Below are 13,842 nucleotides of genomic sequence, written 5' to 3' on the forward strand. Positions count from 1 at the left end.
TCGATTTCTACCGAACCTCCCGGTTTGTATCCTTAAAGGATGTACCAAGAGTCTGAGTCGACTAAAATAAAATATTAAGCTTCTATGTATAATATCTAAATATGTTTCGTATTCAAAATTTAGTTTATATTCCTTATATAGCATCAAAACTGGACTTTGTAGCGACCTAAACCACTCTTGTTTAAAACAATCAATAACTCTATTTTTAAATTCACGTAGAAACGTTTTTTCATTGATACAAGCGCAGTTTTCGAAAACAAAAGTAAAACCATAATCATTCAAAAGTTTCTTTATATTTGTTACCCAGTTTTTATAACCTTTCATACAATCTCTAAGTGCATCATAATGCACTGTGCGTAAAATAATGTTGTCACTATTGACCACTTTTAACCAATATTTTAACAATCGTACATATCTTTGAACATATAGCGGAAATCTACCAAGTTCACCGTAAACACCTGCTGTACAAGTATTAATCCTAACCTGCAATATCCGTTTACAAAACTTAAGATGAATGTGCTCAATTTCTTTAAACTTCGTATAGCCCCATATTTCACAAGAATAATTGATGATAGGGGAGACAAATGCGTCAAATAATTGACATAGAGTTTTAGGCTTAAAATCAAACTTTTGACATTTAAACAATAACAGGTTTAAAGCTTTTAAGGATTTACCAATTAAATGTTCAATGTTTATACCAAAATTTCCAGTATAGTAAAAAAACACATCCTTAATAGTTAAAATCGTTGACCACATCGATGGGATGGCTATTGTAGGTCCAAGTTTCCGAAGGAAGCAGTCCTCCACGTTTCCGAAACACCATAATCTTAGTTTTAAAAGTATTAACACCCCATGTATCACAGTATGTGTACAAACAATCTAGATGGGCGTGTATTTCTTCCGGAGTTTTACCTACAATAGCCATATCATCTGCAAATAATAATAAAATCAAAACAATCTCACCAATAAGTAAGCCAGACTGTATGTCAATTTGCAAAAATAATTCAAGGTCTTCAACGAAAAGAGAAAATAGGAGAGGCGACATTACCTCCTCTTGACGTAGACCAACAGCGTAATTGAAATAGAATGAATAGTTAGAACACGGTCTAACACACGATTTTACTTTTTCGTACATGTCTTTTATGATTCTGAGTATTCTATCGTCTATACCTTGTTTATATAATTTTAACCAAAGTGCGTTCGAACTATGAAATCAAAACATTTCATCATGTCCTCGAAAATGATAAACAATCTTTTATTCTCGTTTAAAAATTTATTTACTAACGAATGAAGAATAAATATAGCGTCAACAGTCGAGCGCCCTTTTTGAAATCCGAATTGTGCGTCCGAAATAGTATTACGGTTCGCACAGTATTTTTCAAGCCTCTTATTAAAGTATAGTGGTAAATAATTTTGACATACAGTTGACTCACGTAATACCTCGGTAATTATTAATATCATCTTTACTTCCCAAAAAATTTTGGAGCGGGATTATAACACCTTCCATCCATTACTCTGGATAACAGCCAAAGTTTAAAATGCTGTTAAAGTATCACATAAATGAGATGCTAATATATCTATACATTCAATAAAATACTCGTTTAGCAAACAATCGCTGCCAGGCGATTTGTTTCGTTTTAACGATTTAACAGCACCGCGTATTTCACTGTTATTGGCTCATCGAGTTCAGAATAAGTGCTGTAAGTCTCATCAGAGTCACGAGTAGCACAAAAACTAGCCGCTTCTGTATTGTTACATTCAGATAAACGTTGCCTTAGATTATAAAAATACTCTTTAAATTCATCTACAGTTATATTCTCACCACCATGTGTAGATTTTGTTTTAAATTATTTCCAAAAATCTTTAGGTTTCGATCTCTTTAATTTGTCAATCTCTAGCGTTTTTAATTTATTTAAACGTGTTCTTACTTTTCTTAACAACATTTATATATGTAGTCTTACATTGAATTAAAAACAATCTATTTTCACTTGACTTATCATCGTTAAAAAGATTAAGCGCTTGTAAGTATGATTTTCTGGCAGACATGCTGTCCTTATTAAACCATTCTTTATTTGACGCTTAAGTATTATTTGAAAACACTGGTTTATTATTTATAGAGTACATTTTGCTAAAAAGTGGATCCGCTACTGATCGTACCACCTCTGTAAATTCGGTAACAGTATTGTTTACAGATTGTCTTCTTTGGCTATCAATATTATTTACAATACAATTCAACTTGGGCAAGCAACCAATAATCTCCGCCCGAAAACATTCTCGGTACTCATCGTTCCACCCAAGTCTATAATTACTTTCCTCGGGACTCACATGGCCAAATGAACAACATGCTATCGTAAAACGCAATGGCGCGTGATCGCTCAATTCATTAAAAGAGCCAATAGTAAAACTATTAATCACTGAAAAATTACAATCATGCAAAAGTAGAAAATCTATGACTGAACAACCGTTATGTGAAATATAAGTGTATGCACCCGTATCGACAAAGCGACCGTAAACAATGCGCTCAGATGAAGATTTACATAAATCTAACAGCTTCATTCCATAACTATTGTTTACGGTGTCGTCAGAGGCCCGTTGTCGGGGTTTGTCTGGAATGTAGTCAGTATCGTCAAATCTGCTATTAATAGAATCACATACAATAAATATCAATGTTTCTAAAATATCAAATAGATCTACGGTTTAAATATTAAATATCATAAGCTGGCGAGTCCTCTGGCCAAATGTAGGCTCCGCACAAATATATATCTTGTTCAGTATGGAAGAAAGTGTGGTCTAATTCAAGCCATATTATGGTGTCATGGTGTTTTTTTACTATTGAAATACCATCATTTAAATGCTTTTTATACATCAATACAACACCGCCGCTACAACGTCGAGCGTTTCGGTGCTGAAATTTCCTAAAAAAAGTTGTGTGTTATATATCCATTTAATGCAATATTACTAGAAGAGTGTGTCCATGTTTCACATAGAAAACAAATATCAGAATTAATAATGATATTTACAAAGACTGGAGACTGCTGTTTCTCTTGTGAAAGTCCATTTACGTTCCAAGATAGAACTGAAAGTCCACCCCTAACGTGACTCTAGTCTCTCAACGGTTTACCGACAACGTAGAGGTGGTCTTACACCCACCAGGCACCTTTTCCTTGGTCCCGGGCTTCCTTCATCTTCCTGACGAGTTTCCGGCGCTTATCGGCTACCTCCTTAGGAAATTGTTCGAACATGGAAAAGTCCGTTCCTTTAAGCGTTTTCCACTCTCTGCGTACAAGTTCTCTGTCTTGAAAGAATATGAATTTTGTCACCATATTGCGAATTTTCCTGGTGTTGGATGGCCAGGTGTCCTATGCACTCTTTCCAACTTTATTGAGCCCACCGTTTCTTTTGTAAGCTTTAAAGCGGTTTCCAGGTGTTGTCGCAGCTTCTTTTCCGACTCTTCCGATGTTTCGTTACCGGAAGCGTTATCCTCTGGTATATTGGTAAATACGAAATTGTTACGCATGGACTGGGACAGTAGGTAAACAACATCCTCACGTAATTCCTCGCGCTGTTTCTCAAGATCAGCAACCCTAGAAGAGAGTAAAGCTGAGCCCATGTCAACGAGTTCAACGTTGTCTTCCAAAGTCCTCGCGCGCTCATCCGTGCGCTTCGCTCTCTCTTCTAGTGCAATACATACCTTCTTAAGCTCTTTTTCAAATTCAGATACCTTCTTATCCAGACGATCTATGTTTCCTAACTTTGTCTCGATTTTATTCAAACGCTCGTTTAAAGCTAAAATAGAAGCCATTATACCCTTGTTAGAGTCCAATATATCCTTAATGGTCGGCTCTCGGTCAGCCGCTTGAGTCGTCATGTTGATTTTGGATATTTGAGGGGCGCTGCTAAGGTCACTCAAAATACACATTCAGTATCAACACTGTTAGAATCTCCATCTGCATCATCGTTATACAATACAACGTTAGCCTTGTTTAAAATGTCACTTACTGGAATGTTCATTTCATCCGATGGGCCTCTTTGTTTACATTGCTTTGTTTTGATCGATACCCCACCACTAGTTTTACTGCTATTTCGCTCTTTTCTCTTATTTCCGTGTTCTTTTGGCATTATATTCCCAATAAGCTACATTCGAACTCTTAAATCACTAGTCTGATGGCACAAGAAAGCACAAGAAAGCACAAGAAAGCACAAGAAAGCACAAGAAAGCACTAGTAAACACAATATTCCATTTAGTCTGGTTCGAGCGTCTTCCTTCGGGACAATCCGCTTCAAGGGGCGGGTTTACATTTTTTTCTGATAACGAAATCCACCTCAATTATAACTAACTTATTAAATCTTATACAGCGAGTGACTTTTTAAAAAAAAGGCAAAATTCTTAAATACTTATTGTATAAAAAAAAATAATGACAATTTTAGCCTGTGCAGGGATGTGCCGGAAGTCTTTGTGGGCGAAATTTAACGAACTGTTGCTTGGCCACCCAGTCATAAATAAAGAAGCGTGTTTTAAACGTTGTGTTAAAAAACACGTATGCACGCGTTAGACATGCTTTATATCTGTTTCGAATATTATTCCTCCGAGGAAGGGCAAATAGTGATCGCACTGTCCGTCTGTCTTTCCGTCACACTTGTGCGTTTAGGTTTCGGAAATGCTCATAACTTCTATGTCGCTTCAGATGTAACCTTCATAATTATTTGGTATGCATGCGTGTGAATATGGACAAGACCTTTTCATGCGCACACAAATTTTGACCCCTTCGGCCTTGACCTTGAGCTTAGAGTCCGCGTTTAGGTTTCGAAATATGCGTTTGGGTTTCGAAAAAAGCGTTTTTCGGGGGCATATGTCTTCCGATGGAGAGAGCTCTTGTTTATCCATAAAAATACAATGTGTTTCGAACAGATTCATGATTTTAAGTTTGCATGCTTAAATTTCTTTGTATACTGGGTACATTCATTCTGTAATATATTACCATTAGCATGTCCCCCACCACTAAAGTGGGGCATATTGTGTTTGTCCTGTCTGTTGGTTTGTTGGTTAATTTGTTGGTTTGTTTGCTGGTTTGTTGGTTTTCGTCAATATTGAAGATAGCAACTTCATATTTGGCATGCATGTGTATCTCATAAAGCTGCACATTTTGAGTGGTGAAAGGTCAATGTCATGGTCATCCTTCAAGGTAAAGGGTCAAATATATGGGTCAAATTCGCTCATTTAATACACACTTTTGCAATATTGAAGATAGCAACTTGATATTTGACATGCGTGTGCATCTCATGGAGCTGCACATTTTAGTGGTGAAAGGTCAGGCCATCCTTCAAGGTCAAAGGTCAAATATATGGGAAGACAAAGTGTTTCACAAACATATCTTGTTTTAAATAATTTTTTTGGCAAATCTGGGTATAGGTCAGTTGAATTTGAAGATACGTCTTAGGTTTCATGTGTAAAATAATATTATGGCAAAATTGTTTATAAAAGTTGTGCGACAGAAAATGGGTACGTCGTATGTTAATGCAGTTAATTATTAGACTGTTTAGCGGTATTTCAAGTCATATCGGCAAAAGGGAAATAACGTGTACAGTGTTATTGCAAGTAATTCAAATCGAATTGGCGTTCGTAGAATTCTAAGTGGTACGTAGTTAACGAGAGCGCCGACTGCGTTGAACGTCTATTGGCAAGATACAGGAACGTTTCTTCTGAAGTTGAAGTTTAACCCATTTATGCCTAGTGGACTCTCCCATTCTTCTAAATTGGATCATTTTTTTTTTCCAAAATTAGGGATGCCTATTATATTTATTTCTATATTTAGAAAATTTCTTACAGAAATTCCTTTAAGCAAACAGCGCAGACCCTGATGAGACGCCGCTTCATGCGGCGTCTCATCTGGGTCTACGCTGCTTGCCAAGGCCTTTTTAAAGACGCTAGGCATAAATGGGTTTAAGACAGTCTACAAGTACAAATACGCGAAATAATAAGTGGTAAAATATTGCAAACCATCCTTTATCTATCGGAAAATCATAAATATGTAGCAAGGGAGCTTGGTATTTTGCAATCAAGTAAATGCCCGGATGTAAATGTTATTTCTGATATGCTAGACGTTTATTTATGCTGGTGTTTACATTAATGTTATAACTACATCATAACTCTTTCCGAGACTGAACGACTATTTCACTCGGAAGCTAAGGACATTTTTTCTTTGTTTTGTTTGTTAGAACCGGTATTCATTATACTGTTACGATCGCCTCTTTTTTGTCTAAGCAGAAAGGAACAATTCGTTGTTGTTACTGTTGTGTTGTTCTTGTTGTTAAATTTACCGACGTCGTTACATACGCCAAATATTACATGCACGCTGTATTTTGGAGCACACGTCCTGCAGTTTTTGATCCTCATTCAAATTATTCGTATAATTTCAAATAATTTGCAACACAATTTGAAGAATAATAAAAAAAAATGTAGTTTGCAGCCCCAAATCGCAAGGTTAATGTTTACCGTCAGAAAGTTAAACGATATAAAGCCCTAAAAAACTCGACAATCTTCTGCAAGCAATAAGACAATTATCTATCCGTTAAAACTATTTAAAGTAACGTACTCCATCAATAAATACATTGAATAAAAAAACATTCATCTCACAATCAAATACGACGAGATTCAGTTCGTTAAAAAACAACATAACTGACAATGCAAAAAGTTAGCGACCAATGTTAAGAACATTTGTATTGTATTTATTTGAATTATGGCATATATGAAACAAGTTTGGGAACGCCGATTATATAACCAAATATCGTTCCCATCATCCACGTTTTTAATGGAATTGTTAACAGATTTTGTCATGTTTTCAAAAGTCAAAAGTTATATTCTTTAACAAATCTTTTATGTTTTGAAAAGACTTAACTAATTTTTATAATTAAAAATAAAGTTGTAAAAAAACTGAACTATGTCGGCATTCGTACATATGTCGTATTGATCTGTAAGCGGATGTGCCACCACTGCGCCACGCAAACGATTATCTTCCGTAGCGAAACATAGCAGAGGGGGTATTCGCGTTATAATAAAAATGGCGACGTCCATGCCAAAGACAATTGTTTTTCGACATTGTATACTCTTTATTATTTTTGTTTCATTTTAATGACGCTCAGATTCCAGCCATATCAGTATTAAGGTGATAAGCGTTTATTTCGTCTTAAAATACGCTTTATATCTCGACTTAACTCCCCTAAAATTTTCTTAGTGAAGCTGTAATTACTAATCAGGTCATCCCGTTAAGAAATGTCACAGCCAGTAAAGTCGAGATATAGAGCGAATAGTAATACGAAATAAACGCTATTAACTTTTTTGCTGATATGGCTGGAAAGCGAGGGCATTTAACAAATAAATTCAAGTATTGTCAAATACGCACATTTATTAAGCCCAGAGTTTCGAGAACATTATTGAAATAAATAAAAGTGTTCTCATTTTATTTTTACTTTATTTCTCAGAGTGTCGCATCAACCCTTCGGCGGGCGTCTGCCGCGATCCAGAGCAGCGGACGTTCTTCACCTACTCGAGCAAGACGGGAGACTGCATAGAAATCTACGGCTGTTACAGTATCCGGGACCGGAACGTTTTCTCCACGAGAGCCGACTGCCGGCGGGGGTGCTTCCTCAGCGACGAGACCGCTGTGAGCGCCATGGAAGCGCGTACGTAACCGCTGTTAGGCTTCGTGTTGCTTGATCGGTCATCGAATACAACTGAAAAGTACCTCGGGTACAGAAAATACGCTTAAAGGCATCTCATACAAATTCACACCACATGGTTACTTACGATTAAAGTTTAATAGAAAACATCATAGCCATGCCCCAACATCTATGAATGTCTTAATGAAGTCAATAAACTTATTGCCCTGGTTTAATTTTGTTTGGAAGTCACAATTAGTGAGCGAAGCCCCAACATCTATGAATGTCTTATTGAAGTCAATAGAACTTTTGCCCTGGTTTTGTTTTGTTTAGAACTCACAATAAATGCTAAGTGGGGAATGAAATACATAAACCTGCTGGACCTCAGATTTGTGTAGAGAAAATTTGTTTATTACAAAAAGATTTATTTTTTATACTCACGTTTAATTATATCATTGCGTTTTTGTGTTTTGTTTTCACTCTTTTTATTTCAATTTCATTAATTTTCGAATTAACTTTAGGCTCAAAAGTGAAATCGTTTTCATACGTGTATTCATTATTAATTATTTTTACATCCGTTGTCAAAGTGAACATCCAATTTACGGTATATTACATGAAAGCTTCTAGAAATGACTGAGGTCTTTCGACTTTCAGAGTGCTACATCCACCCGTCCCAGGGAAGATGCCGTGAAAACGAAAAACGTACGTTTTTCACGTACAGTTCAAAGACGTCAACATGCGTTGAGATTTACGGATGTTACGGTATACGCGACCGTAACGTGTTCCTAACATATGCCGGCTGCAGGGAGGCTTGCACGGCTACGTCACTGGGCCCCGTGACCTTGCCGACGGCTGACGTTCCCATTGTTACGCTCCCATCGGGAACTGGCAACAACGACTATACGATATCACCCGGTACCTTCATCGTTTTTTCCTTTATTTTATTTTACGTATTTATACTACATTGTATTATAATCCGCATATTCAAGTAGTTTTTCTTGTCTGTAATTTTCATTCGCTTTGTTTTTTCATCCTTTATTTTAACAATTTTGCTTGTCTTGTTTTCTTATTTAGTATCAATGTTCAAGAGAGTTATTGACATTTCAGAAAGGTGAAAATTTTCCCCAAATCTCACAGATTCACATAAGAAAGTATACTTTAGTATGATCTGACAAGTAAAATACCACTCCAGATTAAGTATAATAATGAACATTATTGCATATGTTACTATATTAAGTGACAAAATTGGCCGTTTGTTTCGCGAATAACTCGTGAAAATCTCGGTATTGAGCAAGTGTGCAAAAAACCGGTTATTGGCACACTGTGCCAAAATCTTTTTTTTTTTCAAACTTCCGGTTATCTCGCAGCAACGGCGGATCGTCGGCACGCGTTGACGTTACGTAATAGGCGAACGGAGCCTTAAAATAAAATGGCGTCTGACGGGTTTTGGAATCGCTTTTTTCCCTCAAAACCGGCTTTCAGTACTTTTATTTTTCATGCAACTGATAGCGCAATTTATGACGTATGTCGTATGACGTAATTTCTCTGACGAAACATACTAGTTTGAGTTAAACTATCTGGATTTTAAGGACATGTTGGACGTGTTGCTTTTCAACAGTAAAATATTTGTTTAAACCATCGAACAAATGCATGATGCGGCGTCTCATCAGTGTCTGCGCTGTTTGCTTAAAGGACTTTCTGTAAGAAAAATTCTTAATACAGAAATAAATATACTAGACGTCCCTAATTTTGGAAATAAATTGATCCAATTTAGAAGGATGGGAGAGTCCACTAGGCATAAATGGGTTAAACAAAATGCTTCCGTTCCCAGAACGAAGCGTAGCACTTCACCGGATGTGGTTAACGCCTGGCTCAATACTTCTACTAAATGTTTCTGATCCCAGCCAGAATGGAGCGCAAAACCTTCACCGGATGTTTGTAATAAATGTTTCCGCTCACAGAAAGCAACGTTAACCATATGTATGATTGCTTACGCCAGGCTCCACAAATCTGCTAAACAACCCTTATATCGATCATTTTACATAACGTGTCCGTTCCCAGAATGCAGTGTGAACCCTTCCCCGGATGTTTGCAAGGAGAGCCAGATGGCAGACTACTACACGTACAGCTCCAAGTCAGACTCCTGCGTGCGCATCCGCGGCTGTTACAGCATCTACGACCGCAACGTGTTCCTGTCGCGTGACGACTGCCGCCGCGGTTGCTTCATTTATAATGGAGTGACGCCTTCCGGCGAGATGGACCCGCGTGAGTAGTTGTTATTATTGTTGAAGGTGTAAAAAAAGATTGTGATGATGATTGTGTTGTTGCTGTTCCCGCTGTTAATGTCAGCATCGTTTTTGAAATGTTTAACATAAAAGCCATAAATGGGCCGTAATATATGTTTATTATAAGACCTTATTACCTGAGTCTTACAGTTGGTTGGTAAATAAGGACCAAAATCCATAATAGTACCAACGATTTGTGTCTTCACAAAGTTCTTTAGAAAAGTGTGTGCGCGGTAATCGAGCTCAGGATCAAATTATGTCCCAAGTAATGCGATTTATGACATTGACTCGAACTATGTTAAGACAAATCCGTCAAAAAAGTATTACAAACATGAGAAAGTGTTATAATGTGTATCGTTTCCAGAATGTTACCTCAGCCCAACCCCCGGCCGCTGTAGGGACACTGAGAAAGACAACTTCTTTACGTACAGCACAAAGACGGCTACATGTACACAGATATACGGCTGTTACAGCGTTCGTGACCGGAACGTATTTCTCACCCGTACCGCTTGTGAGGCCGTGTGCGACGCACCGATCTTGGGGTCACCAACTCCCCCACCCATACCCATTGAAAATGTCGCTATCCGTACGGAAAGAAATTTACTGGAATTATAGTTTTAATAGTTTGAGTAAAACAAAATCAAACAAAGAATACAATAGTTATACACTTTTAATAATCTAGTTTTACATTTACTATACTAGTATATTAGCCTCCACCTGGGGAAGCTGGGCTAAATACATGTGCGTAACGTGTCGTCCCAGATTAGCCTGTGTTGTCCACATAGGCCAAGCAGTGACAACACTTTCCGCCGAGGGTGGATTTCGTTCAGAATATACTTCTTTAAACGGTTAACTCAGCTGTTACTGCATCTTCGCTAAGAGACTTCTTGTGCGGACGGACTGCACAGGCTTATCTCGGACGACACTTTATGAACATGCATAAGGCCGATTCACCAAGAACTAGGTCCAAATCCAAAATGAAGGCCTGATCAAGAGCTCAACAATTTCCTCGTTTTCTAAAAGTGTTTTCTTCTTGTAATGCAAGTGTTTTGCCTTAAAACTAGTTTTTTTCATCACATTTTCGTTCTCTTCATTGTTTTGGGCTGTTATTTTTTGTTATTTAGCTCGGACTATCGCCCTTGTGATATAATTCCTACGAATAGAAATTTAATATCGTTGTCTCTTGGTCGAATAAACATAACATATAAAAGAGTGGCTTAAATTATCCACTACTAGCTCTTTGCTTATGCATGTGCGCAAAGAGTCGTCACAAACAGGCCTGCGCAGTCCCCACAAACTAATCAGAGAGGACACTTTTGTGGATTTAATTTGTTTAAACAAAGTCTCTTCTAAACAAAAAATTGGTAAAGTTGGAAAATGTCGTCCCTGCACAGGCTAATTTGGTACGACAATTCACGCGCATGCTACAAACTGCGACGCCTGCCTTTCCAGAGTGCCGCGTGGTCCCCTCTCCCGGGCGATGCACGGAGCAGGAGCGCAGCAACTACTTCAGCTACAGCACCAAGACACACACATGCACGGAGATCTACGGGTGCTATAGCCTCCAGGACCGGAACGTCTTCCTGACGGCCATCGGCTGTCTGCGGGAATGCCTTCTCGGCGGCAGCTCCGGTTCGCAACTCGACCGACGTAAGGGATAAAAAAATTTAGCGTCGTTTTGTGAAAACTGGGCTAATATTGCGTTTCCCAGAACGAGTACATTTATACATGACAAACGAAAGTTCCTTATTTGATGTTATACGATGCTTGACAATAGAAATCTTCTGTTTTCTATGGGATATGCAAATATTTGCGCTGTTTTGAATTTTCACGTGTTTCCAAAAGTTATTTATGATTATGTGTACAGTTGTTTTTTGTACTCTTTAGTTCTCGTTTTCTTAATTTCGACAGAACTATTTGTTTATTTTAAGGATGTTTTTCCGAAAACCTCAACAAATGTCTAAAACATTCATTAGCGTTGCTGTTCATTTACGAATATGTATTAAAATACACAAATATTCACGCATAACGCTCCGCAAATATATACGTGCAAGGTACACAAATGGCTTCAGGCCAAAATTGTAATCAAAATGAAAGTACAATTTAGAAAAGATAAACAATTTATATACATCACATGTAGAATAATTAGTGTGTAATATATATATATATATATATATGAGGTGGAAAAAAATATATATAAATAATCGTCCCTTTGGAAAAACCGGGCTTAAGGCATGTGTTTTAATTGCCGTGCAGATGAGTTTGCGCAGTGCGCACAGGCTAATCAGTGACAGCACTATTCGTTTTTGTGGATTTTTTTTTAACGGAAGTCTTAAAAAATATCCAGTTGAGGTGAAAAGTGTCGTACCTTACTTGCGTGTGCGGACTACACAGGCTTATCTGTGACGACACTGTACACACATGCCTGAAGCCCCGTTTTCCAAGAGCGAGATTCAATTGATAAAATACGACTGTGGTGTAATCCAAATTGTGCGTCTGTGTGTCCACAGAGTGCCTAATCAACCCGGCTCCCGGTGTCTGCGCGGAGAACCAGCGCCGGATGTTCTACAGCTACAGCTCCAAGACCAGCTCTTGTGTCGCTATTTACGGCTGTTATAGCATCCGCGACCGTAACGTTTTCGCAACGAGGCTTGGATGCGAGCGCAGCTGCGGCAGACGAGATTCTATTACGTCACTTCCGGTGGAGACCACCACCATATCTCAGTTTGATTTGACCTTCGTTGACGTCGCCGGCGGAATAAGCTTGGGTACTGCGGCGGAACGACAGAGAAATATGTTCAATATTGATACTAGCGGGGCCGGAAGTAACATAATTTGGAACGCCCCTGGTGGCATTGGTGTTGCATACGATGTTTTGAATGGCGGAGCAAATGTGAATACAAAGATGGGGGTCGATATGATTGACATCCGGAATCAGGAACAGAACCGGCCGCCCATGGCAGATATCCGGCCCGCAGTAGGTAACAGAGTGGATATGGTCGATATTAGAGGTCTTAATTCAAACAACAATATGGTGGATATCAGAGGACAAACTGGTTCCAACGGTAACATGATTGACATAAGAGGACAAGATGGAAATAACAATGCAAATGTAAAAAGACAGACAAATAATAGCATGAAAGATATAAGAGGACAAAATGGTCAAACTATGGTAGACATTAGAGGGCAGAACGGTGATATCAACATGATCGATATAAGAGGAGCAATTGTGAACAACAATATGCAAGATATAAGAGGTCAAAATATAAACACCAATATGCAAGATATAAGAGGTCAAAATGCAAACAGCAATATGCAAGATATAAGAGTTCAAAATGCAAACAGCAATATGCAAGATATAAGAAGTCAAAATTCAAACAGCAATATGCAAGATATAAGAGGACAAATTGCGAACAACAATATGCAAGATATAAGAGTTCAAAATGCAAACAGCAATATGCAAGATATAAGAGGTCAAAATGCAAACAGCAACATGATCGATATAAGAGGCCAAAATGCAAACAACAATATGCAAGATATAAGAGGTCAAAATGCAAACAACAATATGCAAGATATAAGAGGTCAAAATGCAAACAGCAATATGCAAGATATAAGAGGTCAAAATGCAAACAGCAACATGATCGATATAAGAGGCCAAAATGCAAACAGCAATATGCAAGATATAAGAGGTCAAAATGCAAACAGCAATATGATTGATATAAGAGGTGCATTTGTGAACAACAATATGCAAGATATAAGAGGTCAAAATATGAACACCAATATGAAAGATATAAGAGGTCAAAATGCAAACAACAATATGCAAGATATAAGAAGTCAAAATTCAAAAAGCAATATGCAAGATATAAGAAGTCAAAATTCAAACAGCAATATGCAAGATATA

General features: G+C 37.8%; 2 protein-coding genes across 2 annotated transcripts in view; both read left to right on the forward strand.

Annotated features, from left to right (window-relative positions):
* The first annotated feature begins 9,240 nt into the window (after positions 1-9,240).
* On the forward strand, positions 9,241-11,768 carry LOC127856357 (uncharacterized). The gene is made up of 4 exons (XM_052392504.1): positions 9,241-9,356; positions 9,718-9,921; positions 10,306-10,527; positions 11,394-11,768. The coding sequence occupies exons 2-4, from the start codon at positions 9,762-9,764 to the stop codon at positions 11,600-11,602; spliced, it is 591 nt and encodes a 196-aa protein (XP_052248464.1). The 5' UTR covers positions 9,241-9,356; positions 9,718-9,761; the 3' UTR covers positions 11,603-11,768.
* Positions 11,769-12,003: 235 nt separating this feature from the next.
* The window catches only part of LOC127854656 (uncharacterized), a 29,529-nt gene continuing 27,690 nt past the window's right edge, over positions 12,004-13,842 (forward strand). The window contains exons 1-2 of the mRNA XM_052389718.1: positions 12,004-12,037; positions 12,452-12,918. Coding sequence (XP_052245678.1) covers positions 12,004-12,037; positions 12,452-12,918 — 501 coding nt within the window. The remainder of the gene's footprint in view (positions 12,038-12,451; positions 12,919-13,842) is intronic.

This window comes from Dreissena polymorpha, chromosome 13, assembly GCF_020536995.1.
Source record: "Dreissena polymorpha isolate Duluth1 chromosome 13, UMN_Dpol_1.0, whole genome shotgun sequence".
Classification (NCBI taxonomy): Eukaryota; Metazoa; Mollusca; class Bivalvia; order Myida; family Dreissenidae; genus Dreissena; species Dreissena polymorpha.